This window comes from Heliangelus exortis, chromosome 1 (genome assembly GCF_036169615.1).
Source record: "Heliangelus exortis chromosome 1, bHelExo1.hap1, whole genome shotgun sequence".
Classification (NCBI taxonomy): Eukaryota; Metazoa; Chordata; class Aves; order Apodiformes; family Trochilidae; genus Heliangelus; species Heliangelus exortis.
This window is the reverse complement of record NC_092422.1, coordinates 41,410,029-41,433,000: the sequence shown is the minus strand read 5'-3', so window position 1 is coordinate 41,433,000 and position 22,972 is coordinate 41,410,029. Positions and strand designations below refer to the sequence as shown.

At 38.1% G+C, this 22,972-nt stretch overlaps 1 protein-coding gene across 26 annotated transcripts in view; it reads right to left on the bottom strand.

The window, feature by feature from the left end:
• Positions 1-22,972, bottom strand: part of LMO7 (LIM domain 7) — a 134,830-nt gene that overhangs the window by 11,422 nt on the left and 100,436 nt on the right. For 13 of the 26 annotated variants that reach the window (XM_071741042.1, XM_071740845.1, XM_071740861.1 and 10 more), the window contains 13 exons: positions 22,130-22,447; positions 19,214-19,328; positions 13,430-13,591; positions 11,903-12,075; positions 10,918-10,978; positions 9,770-9,826; positions 9,580-9,621; positions 7,614-7,639; positions 7,226-7,330; positions 5,290-5,382; positions 3,417-3,853; positions 1,607-1,672; positions 1,231-1,296 (listed from right to left, as the gene is read on the bottom strand). In XM_071741042.1, coding sequence (XP_071597143.1) covers positions 1,231-1,296; positions 1,607-1,672; positions 3,417-3,853; positions 5,290-5,382; positions 7,226-7,330; positions 7,614-7,639; positions 9,580-9,621; positions 9,770-9,826; positions 10,918-10,978; positions 11,903-12,075; positions 13,430-13,591; positions 19,214-19,328; positions 22,130-22,447 — 1,721 coding nt within the window. The remainder of the gene's footprint in view (positions 1-1,230; positions 1,297-1,606; positions 1,673-3,416; positions 3,854-5,289; positions 5,383-7,225; positions 7,331-7,613; positions 7,640-9,579; positions 9,622-9,769; positions 9,827-10,917; positions 10,979-11,902; positions 12,076-13,429; positions 13,592-19,213; positions 19,329-22,129; positions 22,448-22,972) is intronic. The other 13 variants (XM_071741065.1, XM_071740912.1, XM_071741056.1 and 10 more) reach the window with 10 other exon arrangements.

Below are 22,972 nucleotides of genomic sequence, written 5' to 3'. Positions count from 1 at the left end.
GAGCAGCAGCCTCAGCAGAACCTCTGTGCTGCATTATTAGTTTTAAGCAGTACAGTTACTTTCTTAGGTTAAAATACTTTGGGAAAGAACAGAAATCCTTTGCTGGGTAACAAATTCAAGCTGCTACAGCTGTATGTTCACAGACACAGCACTGGCTGCATGGCAGTGTTTTGAGAGTCTTCTCTGCCTCCAGACAAAGGACACATAAAATGCATGACATTTCATCATCCCTTAAATTCTTATTATCTGCCCTATGGTGCAAACATATTTTATTCTCTGTTTGAGAAGATATAACAACTTCACAGTTGCTTGAAGGAAATGGAAGCTCCAAAGAGCAGGTCAGGCTTGCCTGAGTATCCTCCTCACACATATATCCAAGATATAACTATCTAGTGCCAGCAACTTCCAAAGTTAGAATTAGATCTTCCATTAGCAACACATCCACTAGTTGTACCTTGTAAGTTTTGGGGATCTTCTTAATATAAAACAATGTATGCTCATTCCACCTACAAAAACTGATTAAATACACAGTCAGGCCGTTTTTTCAGATCTATTGTTGGATGTCACCTAAGAAAAAGGCTTGATACTAATTTTCTGGATTTAGGTTATTTCAGCACTTTTTAACCATAGGGACAAGGAAAAGCTGTCTAATTCAATGGGGCTAGATTTGCAGCATTTAATATATTCAACTGAAATAAAACCAAACCAAAATGAACAACAAAACCCCCTAACAAACCACCAAGCAAAACAAAACAGGAAATAGCCAAGGTAAAAGAGTGTAACTTCACAAGTGACACATCTGCTCTCTTCCTGACAAATACTCTTGCTGCTGCCTCTCACTTCTCTCCCTGTTTACTCTCTCTGAAGTTGCACAATCCTGACTGGGATGACTGCACCTTAGTTTGTGTAGCACGGTATGACACAACTACAGTTATTATCTGAAAATGTTTTTCCAGCCAGATAAGTCTACTAACACCCACATATCTACTTCCTTATAGTTCTGCTTCTCCCAGTACAATCCTACTAACTGCTGTTTACAGCATAGCATATAATTTGCCAAAAGTTTGGCTGCTTGTTTTCTCAATACGAAAACACACCATAAAAACTGAAAAAACACAGCAGTAATACACTGTGTACACTGAACTGCCATGGGTAAATTTATTAGAAATCTGAAAGCTTTCTGGCACAGGAATGGTGATGCTACAGCTGGTGATTCAGAATCACACATACCTGTCAGCAAATGACTGGCCAGGTGTCTCTTCAATGGTTTTAGAAACTTCATAACGTTCATAATGCCTACAAAAAAAACCAAAAAAACCAACAAAAAAATTTATGTTCTTATACAGAAAAAGAAATATGTACATAGAAATATTTCATACTAAAAATATTCAAATCAGATCTAAAAAAAAAAAAAAAACAGCCCACAGTTAAAGTTCTAAGAAGGCTTAATTTAATGAGCTAACAAAGAAGGTAGAGGTTGTCAGAAAAAACTGCCTGAAATTACATTTTTGTAAGTGATAAAGAATCCAAGCCTAAGCATGCTAAAATAGTTAATACTTATTGCTAAAGATGCTTTAAGCTACCTATTTATTCAATTTCTTATTACCTGTCAACCAGAGGATGGCCAGCTCGGTCCTCTATTGTTTTAGATACTTCATAGCGCTCATAATGTCTAGAAGCAAAATATAGATAAAAGAAAATACATATTAAATTTGAAAAAAGAGAAGTGTTTCTAGAAATTGAACAAACAGTAAGTACGAATAGGTAAAAATTAGAAAATCCATATATGCTGGTTAGAAACATGAAAATACAAGAGGAAACACCCAAAACCACTTTTTAAGGTGCTGCCAAAACTACCATTATTAGTATATGACAGTGATTATGTTGTCTGTTTCAAAGCCAGGAGGTAAGCTTTTTCCAAACACAGAAGTCCTCTAAAAGTTACATGTACATCCTAGCAAATTGTGTAGGCACAGTACCCATAGAGAAGCACTGCCTAACTTCCACAAAGCATTTCCAGCTGCCTGGTACAACCTCAGTGCTCTTTGTAGCAAGTGTTTTGCCTTCACAGATGTTTATGTAACATTTCAGATTTCAAGCCATATCTTTGGATATCATTGTAAAGCAAACATTTAACACTAGGTGGTTTAAATCCCAGTTTCACTGAACTTGCACCTTTACTATTAAGCAAAGCTATCCTTGTTTAGCAAGGCACATCCTTTGGCAGCAACCTCAGAAGCAATGAAATCCCCTGAGACTAAACCATGTATCAAGGATTTAGATATGCAGATACTGCAGCAGCTTAATAAGTCACTGCACAAAGTCCTATTATCTTGCAACTGGGGCAAGCTAAAACTGTAGACATACCCTGGCTCAAGCTGCCAAGAAGAACCTGTTTAGCCATTGTAACAACTGCCTCTGCTTTGCTCAGCAGTGACCTCCAGCAACAGTCATTTACAATGAGCTACAATAACCCCAGGTCTCAATCTCCTCTGCAAATATATGCAACTTTATAATCATATTTTCTTCTCCCAGGACTGAACTCGATACCCCCGCATTATCTTAAGTCATCTCTTATTACTTGTATAAGAAAAGGGGAAAATCCTCAAAAGGAACAGCAAAGCTAGTAATACACAAGGCAGCAAGCTAAATGCACAACAAATAAGGAAAAAGTTGCTGTTTTAATCTGTCTCAAACAGATTAATCTCTCATGATGTCTGTAATAGCAGTCTGCAAACTTCTAGGCAAGAATGTGAACTTGTAATCTAATAGTGGGAGGTAGGTTTTTTGGGAGGGAGTTTTGTTGCCTGTTTTTAAACAAACTGCCAAAGAAGAGAATGGAAGAAACTTTTTCATGTTCTAAAATAAATATATTCACAGTGGGTACTTCTAACAGCATTTGGTATCTAAGTCAGTATCTGTCCTTGCATTTACCATAATACTCCTCACCCACAAAATAACCCAGTAGTGCAGTTAAACTTCATTGTTGCACTGTCAAATTAAAATAAGAGAGGAGTCTGGAAAATCAGCCACACATTTCTTGGAAAAGAGTTAATTTGGTATTTCTTCTGCAAACACTATATGTTGACCCACTAGGTCCCAATTTACATGATTATGCAGAGTTCTTTTGCAAAATCTTCATACTAAGTGCTTCTGGTCATCTTTGATTTGGCTATAATTACTGTATTTATACTTCCTATTTAAAAAATAAGCTGAAGTGGGTTAATAGAACACTCGATTCATGGGGAAAGACCTTTAGAAAGAAAGCTTATCCTGTGGTATCTCGCACTGACTAATCTGCAGCATGAGCATCACATGAATGCATTTCATTCAGGACATACACACTCCCTCAAGAAATGCATTTGATTTTTTTAATGCAGAAGGAAGAGGGGCTACACCCCCTTGCAAATGCACACCTTTGGTACTGAGGCATCTCCACAGGCACCTCCCTCTGCCTTTCAGCCTGACGCCTCTGCTCCTCCAGCTCCGCCTGACGCCTCAGCTCCTGCAGCTCTGCCTGACGCCTCTGCTCCTCCAGCTCCGCCTGACGCCTCTGCTCCTCCAGCTCCGCCTGACGCCTCTGCTCCTCAGCATATTGCTGTTCCCTCTCTTTACGTTGTCTCTCAAGCTCCAGTTCTTGGAGTTCCCTTTCCTGTTCTAAACGCAAAGCTGCTTCATCCTGGATCCGCCGCTCCTCCTGAAGCCTCCTTCTTTCCTCTTCCTTGTCTGGCTCGCTTCCTCCACCTCCTTCTGGTTCCTCAGGAGTATGAGTTTCAGGGCTTGCTCTCCAGCCCGACACAGATGGAGCCCGTGCAGAGTCTGATGTTGTGTTTAAAGTTAGAACAGTTTGCTCCTGTAGCAAATTTTTTAAAAAAAGGAAAAAAAAAAAAAAAAAAAAAAAAAAAATCATGTTTTTAGGCGTGGGAGCTGATTTTTAAACAGGTTGCTCATTCAGAAAATAAGTTCATTTATTTTATGAGGGAAGACCATGTAAAAAGCATGCCAAACACTATCAATGCAAGACTCAGGGTGTACTTCAGGTTGATGTTTTGAGTGCCTGCTAGCACATTCTCCTAATACAAGAGCTTCATTCCACACGGCAGCCTTAGTGTGCACCATGGGCAGCGTGGCCACAGCTATGTGAAACATTCTGCTTTCTGAAATACCACATTTCAATCCAGCCCATCCCCACTTAAATACCCATGGAAAACAAACTCTTCCATGATACCCAGCATTTCTCCTGATTGTTTTGACTTAGAAACCTGAGACACAGCTAAGAGTGCATACACTAAGATAGACACTTCATGAGTACATCAGATCAATGCATTCCATGTAAATTGTAATGTTAAGGAAACCTCCATCCTCTTCCCTCCTCCTACCACTTGAAAGCCAAACCTCAAATCTAGCACTCTATGGCTTTTTCTCAAACATGAGAAAAGGTCTTTCAGTGGTGAAAAGATGTTTTCAAGGCAGGGAACGAACACTGTTTGTCAATTAAGGGCTGGTCCATCCAAATTTCTAATAATAATAGTAATAAAAAATTTAAATTGTTCATATTCTGGTACAGCAAAGTCCTCTAACAGCTCAGTGAGCTTTCTTATTGAAGTCCTAAGCCTTAAATTACAGTCTGCTTGTTCATGACTATATAAGCACAACTAATCTAGCTAGGATGCCTGAAGCAGAATTCACATAGCAACAGACAAGAGATTTCTCAGACATCTCCCACACTCAGGAAAAAACCTGTTCATCTTCCCATATGCAACAGCCACAAAATAAGACATCTACAGAAACCACACACATTCACTATTTTGAAACACATGACAGCAAACATGAAGTTGATTTGATATGTAAATTTAGCAGAGATAGGATGAACTGGATGCAAGTAACAAACCAAACACTTATGAACCTGCCCGATGATGATGCATTGAAGCAAAATTCCAACAAGTAACATCAGGTAAATAAATATAAAGCAAAGGTGACTGTTTCATTTTGGTCACAATACATTATATGTGATGTAACTTTTTGCCAATATGGTTCTTTCTGGTGCTAATTATCTACCAGATCCATATGGAAAACATTCGAATTCAGCAGGATCCAAAACATCCCATTTGCTCTTTTCTTCCCATTTTTGCAACCTCTTTCTACCAAGTCACAGACAATGATTTATTTTCCAAAATGAGAAGATAAATGACATAGCAAGGTAAGTTATTTGCCTGCTTGTATGATTCTACTATTAGGGAAAAAAACACCATGAAACTAAACAAAAGTGAAGCCATATTTATAGCCTACCTCAACAAAATACTTGGAACTCTCTTTTTCTGCTTCTTGCTTAGCTCGCAGCCATTCTTCTCTCAGTTTTTCTTGTTCCCTCTGGTACTTTTCCTGTAGGTTAGATGGAAGTTAAACACACAAATAAGAAGAATGGTATGTATTATTGGCATCAAAATGCACTACTGTTACTTACTGTGTTTTGTAACAGACCAGGGTGGTAAAAACATCCTTGACCTCCCTTAGGACATTAGGTCTACCACAAGTGAATAAAATTCTGTCTCAAATATAATCAAAATGAGTTCTGCAACTGATTTCAGAGAATCCAGACTTATTACATACTAAGTCTCATAACAACTGATCTCACATCTGTTATACTTCTTGCCTTACAGTTTAGTTCCCATTTGTACAAAAATCAGATATCTAAGATATTTCTTAAGAGATGGAGTGATTATATTTAACTTGGAACTGGGCATAATAATCCCCTAAAGATAAAGTGATCACTAAGTGAAATATGAGGCAGTAATTTGGTTTGAGCAAGAACTCTTGGTCTTTTGGAATGTTATCTAAACAAAAAAACCATTTCTGGGCTTCCAAATTTGTCCTATGACTTGATTTGGTATAAAATCAATTTAGTATCTTAAGTCAAGGTACTCAAGGAATGTTTTCATGGTTTTGTCAGTCACCACTTAACATCTTGGGAACAGCAAAATATTTAATTATGTCAAAAGTATTGCTTCTAAGTTGCTGAAAACGAGCAAAACATACTTTGCTTTCTTTCTCTGTTATTTGAAAATTTATTACTGGGATCATGGGGAAGAGAAAGAAAATCATCGGGAAGGGAAGGGAAGGGAAGGGAAGGGAAGGGAAGGGAAGGGAAGGGAAGGGAAGGGAAGGGAAGGGAAAAAGAAGCAAAGGAAGCAAAAGAAACATTATGGCACAGGGCTGAGATTGCTCTCAAGAAAGGAGAGCCAAGATTCACATTCTTTAAGGCCATCTCTTCAAGCATCTAATGGAGCACTGAAACCATAACAGAGACCACAAATATGCTTAGCAAGGCACAGCTCTTGTCTTGCAGAGTTTGTAAGCTAAAAAAAATATAGCAAAGAATATACAGAAGGCAATAGCTGCCAAGCTGTACTTCGAACATCACAGCTTTCTGCTGAATCCACCAAACTAATTAAGATGACTTGTGCAGAGTAAATGATGTTCACTGACACCTCTCCTAGCCAACAGAATTTAGATAATTTTAATTTAATTTTCAGATATATGTCTTGCTGAATGTGGTTGAGTTGGCTTATGCTTCATCAAGTTGACATCTTTGCATAGATATGTGCTTGGTTTTTGTGCTGTCCTAAGATGGTAAACTTTCCCCCTTTCCTCTGCAACACTCCCCTCCACTTCTATCAACTGCTTATTCAAGGCAGTTTTGTGTTAGGAGGTTCAGCTTCCTGACTCACAGAAGTCCTGGGCACTAGGCTGATACCAACTGATTAGATGATAGCTACATGACACGATGCTAGCAGGCATCTAACTGTAGCACTGGCTGCTTTACCTCTGAATAGAAGGTAGTATTGCTAATTGAAGGTAAAAACTCATTATAGAGAATTTTTTTGACTAGAAAAAAACCCAGCTCATTCAAAAGTTAAGACTACTGCCCCTTAGGTCTTTCTTTACCCTTTAAATTCTGATGTCAGTTGGAGCATACAAATCTTGTGGTGAATGAGCACTTTTGGCTGTAGTGAATCCTCACTCTGGGTTTCATTTCATGAAGCTCACTAATGTGTTGTCCTCTTTCTGCTGAGTAACTGCTAGTGCGTGTCACTGGGCAGCCCAGCAAATATATCTGAAAGTCCTCTTAAGCCATCAGTAAGAAGTTACTGGAGTCCTGTGTTACTCTTCTTTCCTAACAGTTGCCGCTGGGTTGCCAGCCTATGATTATGAAGATGAATTATACCTGCAATAAACGCTCCTGCTCCTTTTGCCACTTTTCCTGTCGCTTTCGTTCTTCCTCTTGATCCCACACCCGACGACTAGGAGCACTGATAGATGGGACTGGGAGCTAAAGGAACAGAGAAATTAAATAATATTATCTTCTTTCATATGATCAACACTCCACATTTTAAAACATATTTTTCAAAATGAGAAGCTTTATAGTGACCTAAATTTGCCTTTTCGTTAAAGGGACAGAAAGCAACCATTCCATTACATGTTAAAAAACCTTAGTCAGTAACTCTTGGATTTGATCACAAGTTTAAGCAGCATAAAAAGCAACAGAAAGCAGAGGGCTACTTGAAAAGACCAGGATTATAGAAATAATTAATAAGTTTATAAGTCATACTTACATCAGGCATTGCAGGCTCTGGGCCTCCTGTGAGATTTGGGAAACAAAACCCAGAAATTATTAGAACCATACATACTCGCTACTGCAAGACTCGTGTAAATGTGGAAAGTCTGAGCTTCAGACTTATTTTTGCTCCCTTAGTAAGCCATGCTTGCATTTTGCCCTATTTAACATACTTAAGGTCAGAGTCCATTAGGTGCTTTTAACTAATGTGTGCAACTGTTTAAAGCTTTACATGCTTGCAAGTGGCATCAGCAATTGCTTCAATCAGCAGTACATCTCCCACTGTGGCAACACAGAGGTTCTTTGCTACAGCCTTTCTATTATTATCCTGAAACCCAGTTGTTCAGCATAACCAATCCTCAGAACACTGCTCCAGGGTAGGGCAGCTACTCACCTATTGCCCTTGACATGAATTAAGAGCAACAGACATCCATGGGTAACTCTCCTACCACAAAATCATGTATTTACCCTTTAGAACTGTCCTCTTCACCTACTCCCAAAAGCACACTTGGTAAGCTTGTTGCCATTCACCACAAACCCTGTGCTGTTCACGACTCTTAGGCTTGGTCTCAGCTTGTGCCAAGACAATTATTAAAAAGAGACACATATTATACATTAATAAATTAAAAGTTTAGAAAACGTGGAGATGCACAAGTTGAAATACAATCCTTGTAACCACAAATCACCTTTATTTTTGTTTGTTGCTAGTGTACTCGACAGTTAGTGTCTAAATTCCAGTATTAAAAAAAAAATACAAAAAGCCAGATGTCCTAACAGTTTTCTAAGATATGTCCACATGAAGTGGAGCAAAAGTCAAACTTGGTATATGAAAGACATCAAATGAATCAAAACCTACTTTCCAACCTGTACATGCACAATTTGATCTTTGTAATTGGATTGCAACAGCCACAGTGGCAACGGGACAAGAGACTTGAACTCCTGCAGCTGTGTTAGGAGATGCCAAAGGGAGACACAGGCTGCACCTATCCTTGCTCCCCTTTTCTCTCACCCTTGTAAGCTTATGCCTGCCTGTACAGGTTCAGGAAGAAGAAGCCATCATGATATTGTAATGCTAAAATGTCAAAATTTTAAAATTAACAAAACTTTACTGTACTAAGCATACACTCTAGAAATGTTCTCTCTCAAGCACAAGTAAAATACTTCGAATATTGCTAAAAAAGTATTAAAATAAAAACTAAGCTTCATATACAGCCTTTAAAAAACAAACAAAAAAAAATACAAAAAAACTCAAAAACCAACCAACAACAAAATACCACCATACTGCAGGTACAATATGCAGCAAAAGCACTTAAAAGCAAACAGAACCACAAAGACCAATTTATGCTGTGGCACTTCACATATCACTTCTGGCCAGAACAGAAGCCATCACCACAGAAGTCAAAGTCCTGGCTCCACTATAATAAATGACAATATTCACAGTGGACTTCAGTGGGCCAGAATTTCACTCGCTCAAGCTACAGCAAAACAGCAAGGCATACACAGTCTGAAGACAGCATTAGACACAGAACATTAGTGGAAGTATGTGAGTCGTGGCATGCAAAACACCAAAAAGCAACCTACAAAACCAAAATTGAGTGCCTCGTTTTTTGCCTTTAAGAGTTCGAGTATTCAATTCAAAATTTATATTGGTCCTTCTTGGGATCTTGCAACATCATCACACAGTGGAAAGCCAGCAGCTGCCATTTTCCACCAATTTAGACAAAAGCAGAGAGCTGCAACTCAAGATAAACTCATATCCAGAGTTAAGTGTTTTATCAACAGCTCTCTTGAGGTCTGTGCTAAACCTTTGTTGTGTTATTCTTGTTTTGTAGGCAGTAGCAAACCTGAACAGAAAGTGCTATCCTTCTTACTCCTACCCAGTGGAAAAAAAAAAAAATAGCATGAACAACATAGAGGAGATTTAAACAGCTATAGATATAAAAGAACACACAAAGGCCCATTACCACAAAGGTAGACCCATGAATTGTAAGAATAACCTGATGACCCTGGGAAAAGAAGGGAAATTAATTATGTTGCTTTGTCATAACTGCCACAAACAATTTTGAAGAGGTATAGCACCCAGCACCAGACTTGTTAGGAAGAGTGTGCAGCAAGAACAATTTCATGGAAGTACATGAAATGTTAGCTCTTTACCTTGTTCAAAAAATTGTGACCGTCTTTTTAAGTTTTTCAAAGAAATAGGTTCTGATGCTATTTGAAAAATACAAAGAATACAAACAAGTCAATAAGGTGCCTTTTTTTTATCTATGTAATAAAATTACTATCACCACTGGATAAACAACTTTTGTTATTCCTCCAAACTAGACTAACATCACCTCAGAAAAATAAAAAGCCCCTGAAACACAAAGGAAACCTATTATTTCAAAATAACAAATACAGTTTTTAGTAGGTTATATGATATACTGATTAGTATTTCATTTTATCACTAACAATGTCCAACTACAACAACAGTAGAAGTGTCAAACCTGGACTCAGACTCTCCCTGTCTAATTTAAGCCTCCTTGACTGAGATGCCAAAGGGGAGTGAGAAGCCCAATCATCACCATTTAAGGTCATCAGAAAGGCATCTCCAAAGGGCAACTGATATCTTGGGGGAACTCTTTTATAAATCACCATGTGCATTCAAGTTAAAATGAAATACAACTTCCACATTTAAGGAATATTGTTCCATAAGGAAGTATACATACCTGATTTCTCTGACCTGGTCATCAAGTAAGGCTATAACTGTTCACAGCATTTTAAGTCATTATTATTCATACTAGAATCATCAATATCATTCTCCAGGAATAAAAGTAAGATACTAATAGAAAAACAACCCACTACCCCTAACACCTGGCAACTGGAATAGCAGTGGGGTGGGGAACCAGGGGGACAGAGGGGAAGAAAGTAAACAAATACTCTTTACTCTCTTCCTGGGCAGTGAAATAAGTCAACACACATACTGACTCATTCTCCACACCATAAAGTAGTGACTGCAATAAACTGTGTGCCTTCCCCTTCACTTTCACCCCTAACAGACAGTAAGTTTACAACCACTAATGCAGATATGGGGAGGAGGGGTTGTCACTGCTTTGCTGGCAGTTCTTCAGCTGCCTGGCACATCGTGGCAGCAAACTACACCCAGTTCAGAGGCCACTAAGATCTTTGTGATACCCCTCTGGCTTTGAGTTTATTATGGTCTTGCTTCACCCACTAGATAAAGCCTGCAATTATTACAGGTTTAGTGTCTGTGTTTGTTGTAAACCCCTGCAATTAGAAGATGAAAAGCAGCTGTGGTTTACCTCTTTGTTCATTAGAGCCAAGATCTCCTTGCATTCCGTTTATCAATTTCGTATCTGTATCCTGAAAAACAAAAAAACAAAAAAAAGAGCTTTGGTTCATTAAATTTGACAAAGTTTATCCAATGACACATCATCCTGGACAGGAACTGTGCATTCCTAAGCACTTCAGAACACTTTCACTGAATCACAGAATCATCCGGGTTGGAAAGGACCTCTGAGATCATCAAGTCCAACCCTTAATCCACTTCCATTGTGGTTACCAGCCCATGGCACTGAGTGCCACATCAGTCTTTTTAAAACATCTCCAGGGATGGAGAATCCACCACCTTCCTGGGCAGCCCATTCCAATGTCCGATCCCCCTCTGTGTAAATAATTTTTTCCTAATATCTAACCTAAATCTCCCCTGACAGAGCTTAAGTCCATGCCCTCTGGTCCTTCCACAGAAAGATACAAAACTATTTAAAACTTACTGGGTGTTCTGTGAGATAAAAAGGCTGCAGGCATTTGAATGGATAAATGGCCAGCTGTGAATTGCTGATTTAAAATAAATAGTTTGCAAGAAAATGCCAGAAGCACAGATCTTCCTGTGTCAGCTCCTTAGCAGGCAGGGCATTACTTGCAAGTAATTTGAAAAGCAGGTATGTGTGTGTTCTTTGGGGCTGCAACTTTTGTTTACACTAGTAATGGAGATACAAGTCCTCTAAAAAACAAACAATCCCTACATTTTAGTTGAAACACAGTTTGCACATATTTTAGTACTTATCACTTAGCTATGTCCACTCAAGAACAGACAGCAGGAAGTCTTTAAAACTTAATTGCGTTAATATATACGTAGCTCAATCTCCATATTTGCAGTATCCTAAGTGTTCCTTATGCAATAAAAATTATTTCCAAGGTCTTTTCTCCATCTTCCCCATCAAGGCATCCCATTTTCACTTTGTTTCTCCCCCCCCAGATCCCATGACTGCACAAAAACACACTCACAGAACTTCGAAGGCTGCTGGAGAAATCTCTTTTTGTTGATGTGGAAACATGTTCTCCAGAAGTTGCATCAATCCATTTATTTTCAGGTGTACCTATAATGTTGGTAGCCATACTGGTGAGATTGAGGATTTTATGCCTTACATGTGGCAGGGAAGGCTGGTCTTTGCCCCAATCTTTTTGGTATGTGGAGGATCAAGAAATTAAGGTGGACAGTAATGTTAAAGAACAGAACAAGAGTTAGTGAAAAAACACATTAAAATAACACAAGAAAAACACATAACAGAAGAGGGAGACACAAAATCAGGTGGAATTTGTGAAGACAGGAAAAAGGGCTTTTATGAGCAGACCGCCTTCCCCAGAAATGCCACTGTTAGTCATAAGCCAGGTAAAAGTTTACCAGATGTTTTGCTAATACAGATTACTGCAGCTCAACATTATGAAGCAGTTAGTATTCATTGAAAACTGTTTCATTAGCATTAGTAAGGATCAAGAAAATTCTTTAGTTTTACTCACAGAAGGTACAATTTGACTCATCCACTATTCAGGGAAGTGTCATTTTCACGTCTGTGCTCAACAAAAAGCACAGAGTGGGGGAAAAAAGTCAACCAAAACTAAACTCTAGCAAAACTGCTGAGGTAAAGGCAAGCAATTTTCTCTCTAAATCCATTATTTCTCTCCTCCCACTAGCTCAAATTTATTCAGTGAGTGTTTTCTCCACTAATATCACCCTGCATTTGTGATTAGCCCTGTAGAAGTTGTGATTTGTTTCTCATCTCTTCCTCACCCTGCTATTTTTCCCCCACTTTCTGGTAACTTATTCTCCCTAGCTTCTCACTGAAAGAAGGTTTTTTTTATTGATACTGTGAAACAACTTATTGGTCATATTTGCTGCTCTGGAAAAATTCTTCTGGGACTTTGAAAGTGTTTCCTGATTAAAACCATAGAAAATCTTGAGATGCTATGAGGCCTTCAGCCAGGATGGAAACCTTCACTGGACAGAATGGGTATAACCATTCTGGACAGATTATAGCATTGCAATATTTGGGTCAGTGGTCATAATTATAGCATGAAGGTGCCACATAACCCACAAGCTCACACACAAGGCCCTCCTTCCCTGAAGGAAGGAAGCTGCTGATTGAGGGAGAGAGACACCCTAAAAATCACCATCCTCTAGAAATCAGCTCCTCTTTGTTTCTGTGGTACAGCAGGAAATAAAATGTTCTATTCCTTTGTGTGGTGTTTGCACATTTTTTTACCTGTGCATCATCTTCAGAGCACAACAGCACAACAGAGATGTTAGTAGTTCAAATGTTTTGTAGATTTGCTTGTCAAGACATTTCTAATTGCACGGGCAGTTAAAAAAAAGCCAAGTTGTGTTAAAATGCAGCAGACACGCTAGCAAAATACTTAGCTTAGATACATATTACTACTGTAAGGGTAATAAGGACTCTCAGCTGTCAGGTACAGCAGAGACAAAGCTTATTTGCCTTACAGAGCACACTGTATCTGCCCAATGAAACAACTCACCATTCTTTCCGTATCGTCTGACATCCATGACCAGGTTTCCAGTTTCTAGTGCTCTGCTGATGGCTTCTTCCCACTGACTGTAGTCCATACAGGAAACCTTTATGCCATTGATAGCAATGATCTCATCATTTACATGCAGCTGACAAAGTGCTGCAGGGCTACCTGTAGAAAACAGAAGAAAAAATAAATTATTTCTCCATTCACAAGTATTTTTTAGCCTGGTTGAGACCGAATGGTTTTACTTTTTCCCCCCACCAAAGAAATGCTTACTGGTGGATATTCAGAAAAATCACTGAAAACTGTGAAGATAAGGTCATTAAACCCAGTTTATAAGCCAGTGTTTCAATTTGAAATATATGAAAATGATGAAAGACATCAGTCTTTTGGATTTGCAAGAGTACACATTGAAGCTAGCTCATTTAATAATCAGCATCTGGGGCAAGCCCTGCCTTCACTAGCCTTCCTTTATAATCCAGGATTTTGATAGAGAAGCAACATCAAATTGTGTGAAGACAACTATTAGCCAAAATATGGCCAGCATTTGGCTAATCCTCTTACTAGCCAAATACACAGCAGGGAAAAAAAAAAGGGGGGAAAAAAAAAAAAAAAAAAGGCCTCCACTTTGATAATTCCAGTAGAAGCTGGGTTTCTTATTTACACTTTCTGGGCTCTACTGACAAGAACATGATGCTTTATTATTTTACTAAAACAGTTTGTCAGCTCTGAACTAACTAGTATTTGGACAAAAGATATTGCTGGGTGCTGTCCCATTAAGACTTCTCTAGCTTCTGCTTATTTTCTCAATTAAGAACAAATTTTATTGTCTCTTGAACTTTGAATTCTACCGATATTTTGCAAGACAGTCTGTACTTTATACTCTCTCATCTACTACAAACATTGGCAGGTAATGTCAGTAGCCTAGGCACAGAGAACAGAAGGGACCAATTAATAAACTGTTTTCTAATTAATCAAAAAACTGCATGAGGTGAGAAACTCGGACTTCACTAGGTAATATTTTATGAATTCCATCTGAATGGTTCTTCCATTAGTAATTATTCCCTTAGAATAGAAAATGGAAAAGCTAACCGAAAACTAAAGAATGCACAATCAATCCTCATGTTAGTAATACAAAGCAAATCTGAATCACACAAGAGAAACATTTTCCAAAGCAGTGAAATCCACACAACTGCTTTAAAAGATACCAAGAACAATGCTATATTATTATATTATATTGCATCATCATAAACAAATGTGGACAAGCATGATAAAAAAATTTAGATACCATATGCTTCATCCTGACCTTCTGATTCACTAGTAAAATGCCACTAGAAGTCTGGATTATTCATTAAGTATTCAATTAGGTTTTAATATTCCTGGGACCCCAGGAAGTTAAGAAATGAAAAAATATTGTTTCCTTGTACTGCACCTTCAGGGAACCTTCACAGTTCACTAAAAACCAATACTAACTACAATGCCAGAAAAGCTTAGCTCCATATTCTATTTTTGTGCATTCTTAAAACATGGACCAAAAAACTCCATTAGCAGGTGTCAGTAAAGTTTTCAAAACACACCAATTACTTTCAAGAAATACTATAAAACAAAAAATAGTTTTTCCATTTAGGGGAAGAAAACATGGGTGACATATGCTGGAAAATATGTGCATCCCCTTAGAGACAGGAAAATGTTAAAGAATTAATGGATTTTCACATCTGTTAATGGAAGGTACTATTAAGTATACAACTGAAGACACTACACTGAGATTGCTATTTTCAACATCACATAACATTTGCTATTGTGTCAGATTTGTGAAAATCCAAGACCTTTAGTACCACCCAATTTGACTACATGTAAACTGCACTTTATGATTATGGTACAGGGAAAACTTAAGGCTAAAGGGAGGTCATCAGAACTGATAATTTCCCTGTTTTGTGTTGTATTGTGACAGAACGAGTCCTAGAAACCAAAAAAGGTGGTGTCCATTTCACTCAGATCATTTGATTGGGATGAGACCCAGTTTGGAGGAGAGACCAGTACCTCAGCTAAGCTTTATGTACAGTAAATATGTTAGGGAAAACAACAACACAAACAACACAACACCCCCCACAAAACAACCACAAACAAACAAACAAAAACTAAACTCAACAAAACACGAAACAAACAAACCAAAACCAAACATCACATCCAGACCATACAGATCTGAATGAACAGCAGCAGCGTTTAGATTGCATGTGCAGATCTAACACAGCCAGGACAATTTACACTACTCAATTTTTGCCACATAACTGCCTGCTGCTCTTCTTCCACTGCCTTTACAGCCTGTGAATACAAGGGCTTCTTCAGCAGTGCAAATCAGGGCAACTATATTGGGCTTCTGGTCTCATTCACCTCCAGAGAAGTCTGTAGAGATTCTCTGGCAATTCAGGTAACAAAAAGTTTTATGGTGCTCATTGCTTTTCTCTGCTTAGTTCCTCCAAGACTATGGTATTTACTGATAATTTCTTTACACCTCTATATCCTCCCTATGTAGAGGATTTACTTTGTATTACAGAAAACAAATTTCCCTGAAGGTAAAAGATATTTCTTACTACCCTTGATGAAAAGAAAGCCAATCAAATTCACTCATTATCCATGTGTAATTAGTTGGTATCTGTAACCTATCCACATCCGTTATTACAACAGATAAACACTAGCTCAGTCAAAAAATTAAACCTTGAAGGAAATAGGTCAAATTTATTTTGTTCTACATGCCTGCAAGTGTTTGATCACAGATGTGTGCACTCCTACATAAATACAATCTCAAATATGATTGCAAATAGGGTGGGTGAAAGGGAAAAGACTGAAACAATAAAGATTATGGCAGTGGGGAAGCTGGCAGAACAATGTCTCATCAATTACTTTAAGGCTGTTTATCTGATCTTTTTGTGTACAGGATGAAAATTCCTGAAAAAATGAGCACTATTTTATATGTAGTAAATGGTTCTCATTGAAACATGCACTGAAAGCTTAACTCTCATAAAGGTTTTTGAGAAAACTTGTAAGAAGGTAATTTTGCTTGCTAGGTAGTTTTATCAATATTTTGTTTTAAGGAAAAGCATATGTAGAATACAGAGTCATTTATGAATAATAAAAAAATAAATGCAGGTTATAAGCTACAGAAAAATTAAGTATTTAAGATGACAGGCACATCAAGACCATCAGAAAAAGTCTTCCTGGGAGCTACTTCTGGGCTCATGAATGAGAAGGTGACTGGGAAGAGTTAGCATGGATTTGTCAAGCCTAAATCACACTTAATCAACCTGGCTGTTTTCAGTGATGAAGTTACTAGATTTGGGATGAGGTGAGAGTGGTAGATGACATTCACCTTGTCTTTAATAAGGCTTTTAATGTGATCTTCCACAGTATCCTGTTATCAAAGTTGGGACAATATTGTCTACAGTGCAGAATGACCACATGGGTGAAAAACTGGCTGTGCTGTCAGGTTCAGTGGGTAGTGGTTACTGCTTCATACTCAGCCTGGAGGCTGGTTGCAAGTATAGATCCCCAGGGATACAGCTTGGGACCTGTCCTTTCCAATATGTGCATCCATAACCAGGAGGAGCTGGTGAAACACACCCTTCATTAAGTTTGCAAACCATGCCAAAAGGAAGAGTGTGGCTGACATACCAGAGGGAAAAGCTGCTGTTGGGATCGGGACCCTGATCAGGACCCAGGGTTGAATGCAGAGACCTGCTCCTGGGATGGACTAACCCCAGTGATGGTAAAGATTTGGGAAGATGGGCTAGAGAGATCCTGTCAGTGATGGAGGTATACAAACACCAGCATGACCAGCAGATTGATGGAAGCTCTTGTTGTGCCACATTTGCAATACTGTGTCCAGTTTTGGTGTCTCACTACAAGAGAGACACAAAGAAATGGGGGCAAGCTTCACAGGAGGCCACTGGGATGGGTGAGGCTGGGGAACTTTCCCCCTGAGGATAGGCTGAAGGATATGGACTTGATCAACCTAGAGGAGAGAGGCAGCAGGGGGACCCAACAGCAGCCAACAACTCCAGTACCCAAAAGTAGAGGTCACTGAGATGGGAAAGTCTGCTTTTTATTGGAATTCATCGCAGGATAACACAGCACTGTGGTTACAAACTGAGACAGTCTCACTGGATATATGGGGAAAATTTCATCTGAGAGGATAATTATGCATTGCCCGAAGAGCTGCAGTTTCCATCGTGGAGGGTTTCGAACACACCTGGGTAATGCTCTAAGCAACCTGGTCTGAATTCAGCCTTGACACTTTTTTTGAGCAGGAGTTTGCTCTAGGCAATCTTCCAAGGTCCCTTCCAACTTAAAATATCCTATGAATTACCCTCAAAAATAAAATAAAAAACCCAACCTTAGTCTTTCAATAAGCCATCCACCTCTTTCATCCTTTGCTTCTTTAAAGGAAGTTACAGTTAATCAATAAAGGATACAACACAAGCCAGTTGTTGGAAAAAAAAATGTTAAACAGAGGTTGAAATGAGAATACCAACAGGCAGTTCTTTCTCCATTCAGTCTTTATACTTTGCACCCTTCCTAGGGAGAATGTTAATAAAGCATAACCAAGATAAAGCCACAACATCTGCAGCTTCTCCTTGCCTACCAGGGCTGGGGATAGAGCCCACATGAACTTTTGTCAATGACCAGCAAGAACATTCACTACCCTCGTGTGTCCCATTTACAGTGGGCAGCATGAAAAGACAGTTCTCTGCCTCCAAGGAGCAAAATTAAACCAGAAGCCTAAGAGCAGGCAAAGCAAATGGAAAGTCATTCTTCATGCAAAGCATGTCTTAATGCTTATGATATAATTATGAGAAGTACCCAGCTACAGTGAAGAATGGACTAAAAACGACTTTGAAATGACGAAAGAAAAAAACAAAAGAAAGATGTTCACTAAGTGCTATTAAATGGTATTTTTTCCTCCCTGGAAAGCATAATTAAGGGCTAACTAAATGAGAAGTTTCCAGTTACTCCTCCTTTCTCAGAATGATCTTGTGTTAGTTGGAAGAAAGGCATAATTAAATATTCTTGAAGTATTACCAGCAATAGGAAAGATCTTTGTTCAGAAAACAACCATTATATGTGGGGTTTTTTGTGTGCGTGTATTTTGGTGTGGTTTTGTTTGGTTTTCCAATTAAGACAACTGAGTTTATTCTCTGCAGAAGACTACTAAAGCTTAGAAATAAATGTTTTGTATGTTTCTTTTCAAGACAAAAATGTTTGCTATTTGTCAGTATTAACACATCTGAAAAAAAACTACACTGGAAACCAATTTTTAAGTTGCAACAGCTTAAAAATGTAAACGCTTTTCCAAAACTCAGCATCACTTAAAAAAAGCTAAAATTGAAATAAAAATACAAACTCCTAAGTCCCCTCTGCATTTGCCTACAAACCATACAAAATGAAATTTTTAAAACTTAACTGAAAGGAAAAATCTGAATAATAAAACCTGTAAGTGCTCCTTACTACTTTTCTGTAAGGGGCTCAGTGAACATCTGAGCAATCATTTGTATGCCTTGTCAGTGGTTACAGAAGTGTCCTTGATTAGAAAAATGTTTCTTAGCTTATCTGAATTAAACCTGTCTCAGGACATGAGGATTCACAGAAATACAGTAGCAAACGAAATATTGATTTTTCAATTCTCTGCCCAGCTTTGTTAAATATTTGCAACATTCTTAACAGCAAATGCCTTAATTTAGAGGCCCCTACAAACCAAACAGAAGAGCAAAAAATTGTACAGTTAATACACATTACCTTCTTCAATTGTCTGTACAGTGGCCCCTGAAGAACTCCAATTTGTTGTAAACCCAAAGCTGCGACTGTGGCCAGGTCTCTGGTTTATGCTGATTCTCAGCTCACTGTACTGTACCTGAAAAATAAAACATGACACTACAGTATCTGGTATCACAGGAATCTAAATGAGGGAAAGTTTATCCTCTAAATAAGTGAAGCTGCTCACAATGTGCACTTTAATTATCTATTATTAGCATCATAGACAAAGGAACAAGCACTGAAGTCAGTTAAGTAGCTAATTTGGCTTTTACTCAGTTGACATTCCTATTTTCTCTAGAAATATATTTAGCTCTGCATTTACCTTACTTGAAGCTTTTCCTAACATGATGCAATAAGATGCAGTAATTTGAGGAAACTAAAACCTTAAATGGGTCTTCATGGATAGTGTCACGAATTTGTGGAATGCACTACCTCCTGACAGGAGCATCAAACAGGGGTGTGAAACAGCCACATAAAAGTAATTCAGATTATTTTTATCCTGCATGTCCCACAGTAGGGAACATTAGTTTGCTTTAGGCTCAATGCTGCACCTAGGTTTACTTGGGTGCACAACCATCACTTTAATTTTGTGTGAAATGGCTTTGCTATGCATTCAGTATTGGAGATACAGATAATAAAACTAATCCCAGATTTAGACAGAATCCAATTCGTCCATTCTGGTAGACTGTCAAGATACTTTTAAAATCTGAATGAAAACCCAACATTATCATTTTAAACTACAGAAATATTTGATTGAGAAAGCATTCCGGAACACCTGCTTTTAATTCCACAGAATATTGTGTACTTCTATTTCATACATGAACATTCTAATGTGAACTAATTAAAAACAATTTAAACACCCAAATGGATGTTATTCACTTAATTATCACAGAACTGACATTGTTATAAAAGGATGAAAAGATTTTAGACTTTTTCTATCAAACACATATAGTTTAGCATATGCACGGAGGAGATCGTCACATGAGCACTAAATGTACAACCTACATTTCAGTTGCCTGGTGAACCACCTTTCCTGAAGGGCTGAATTATTTTCCCCTAACTTTAAATATTTAGAAGTTTAGTTATCTAAGCCAGTTCTCCCAAGCTCCTATGTTGGTAGGCTGCCTGGTAGGCAGGGAGCACTGCAGAAGCAGATGTGCTCAGCCAGTCTCTGGGCAGGATGAAGCCAGAGGAGGCTTTAGGTGTACCCAAGTACTGGCTGGAGAAGCCAACAACATTGCAAGGCAATATCCTGCAGTTTCATGTCATCTTACAGGAATGTTCTCAGTAAAACACTCCCAGTACCAGCCCAGGGTAGGAATTAAGTTCTGTCTTCAAAACACAGTTTACTACCTTGTATGTTCCCATAGAGAAGGAGACTTTTCTTCTATTTAGCACAAGTCCTTAGGTGAGCAACAGTACCTTAAAAGTTAATCTACTAATGAAAACAGATTATCACACAGGCTAGAGCAGCTTTGGAATTTGAATCTTTTCTTGGAAATTACTGTTACTGTTTTTATTTCCACCATCCAAACTCAGCTCTTCTTCAAACCAATCTCTTGTTAGAGGATTAATGTGACTTTGTACACTGAGCATCATCATTTGTACAAGTCATCTGTAAAACACTTAGTACTCCACAAGTCTGGTGCTATTGCCCTGATGACTACTGAACTACATCAATCTCTCAATTCTGGCAATGATTTACAAACCTTCCAAAAGGGGCCTACATTCCTTAAGTTACAGCTTGTATAAGGCAAAACACAAGCTTCTAAAAATTTTTGTTAAAAAATTGTTAGCGAAAATACCCTGTGTTGCTCATTTTCAGGAAGGCCAATTTATAATCTTGTGATTAATGACATTAAAAAAAAAAAAAAAGGACTTAATAAATTGTGTTCTCATTTGGCTCACAAAATGATATCAAGAACCCATATCTAATTTATGTTTTAACTGATGAGAACCATAATTCCTCTTCCTATTGTTACAACACACAGAGACACAAATGATCATAATCTCTTGCCTTGCACAGCTACCATACTTTCAAAAATTATGATAATTTCATTGCAATAGCCAAGGAGTATCAGGAGTATTAAACTCAAACATGTTCCTTTTACACAAGTGATTAGGAAGCAAAATAGTTCAAAGTGACTGATTTTAAAAAGCTGTTGTGAGAAATTATTTAACAAATCAGCATCCAAGGCCTTATGATGCTCACCCAAGCAAGTGGCACAATTAAGTTTTATAGCAGCATCAGGAATGCAAAGAGCTCACTTCTTATCTGTCATCTGAACCACATAACTAGATATTAAAAAAAACTATTTACAATTCAAGTTATTGCTGGTCATTTTTAACATGTGAAACATGCAATCAGTCAGAGGAAATAGCACTGGAAGATACCTATTCCAACAACACTGAGAGACCCAGATACTGAATAAGCACATACACAAGGAGGTGTTGATAGGCTTTAAATTCATTAATGTGAATGTTAATTCTGGTACTGATTTTGATTAATTTCAGAAGTGCAAATGAATGCTGCAGCAGCTTAGATCATTCATCTACATGACATACACGACTGTAGCACTAATTTGGATAATAACAAAAGTTTTGCAAGCACCAAAATGAATATTTAGAACAACTACTTTGAATTAGAATGAGAAATAAAATTAAACACAGGACATGTAAAGGGTAGAGAAAAAATGGTGTAAAGGAGCAAATTATTTTCTTTCCAATATTCTCTTTCCCCTTAATTAAATCAAAGGGAGCAGCAGTTCTCTGAGCTGCTTTCTTGCATTAGACAAAAAAAATACTTGCACTAGACATTTTTGTTTGGTTGGTTTTTTACCCTGCTTCAGCATTCAATTACACTAAGGGATGACATTATTACATTATTTTCACACTTACCAGGGATTTTGAGTCCTCACGCTCTGGCAGGCTCTCATTTTCTGCAGGAGATGCAAGTGAAAGAGAATCAGGAGGAGAGCAATACTCTGGTTTAAGAATACTGCTTTCAGCACCTTGGTCTTGGGATTTTACAGGTAATGCCAAAACAGAAGGAGGTGTTGACTGAACACCTTTTTCCTCCTCCTCACCTCTGCCTCTGATTGCACCAGTGGAGAGAGGTTGTGCAGAGTCTGGTTGTGAAAACGAATTGCTAGTGAACAAAGTTTGAGTTCTTTTAGCTTTCTCTACGTCTCCGTTGTATTTCTGGGTATCATCCATCTAGGACAAAAACAACAGTTCAGTAAACATGTGCTTTAAAAAAACCCAACATCTTGATCTTTCAGTGATCTAAGTATTTGACAAAACTGGTCTCCCTTTTATTCAAATTCTGCTTACTGTACCAATTACTAGTTAGCCACTTTAAAGAAGAGCAAGACATTTTTTCCCCTTGAAGTGTTTGCAGAATAAATAGTCCAGACATTTTAAGATAAACTTCCAAAAATCAGAATCATTAGAATGATTTGCATTCTTACCATTTTTTTTAAATTGAGACAGATAGGGACTCAGGAGAAAGCTACAAAAATCTACACAGTAGTCAGGGGAGGAAAAAATTGCTGCACCTCAGTGCTTTACAGAGTAAGCAAATTTTAGGCTAGAGTAAAAATTCTAATTTCATCAAAGTCAGCAGAGCAGAGGAAATTTGTATCACCTAGAAATTTGCCTGTGGTACTTTGTTAACTTAGCTTCAAATAATTATATCAGACAAAGGGGGGTGGTTTTTTTTATAAACCACTAGGGAGACTT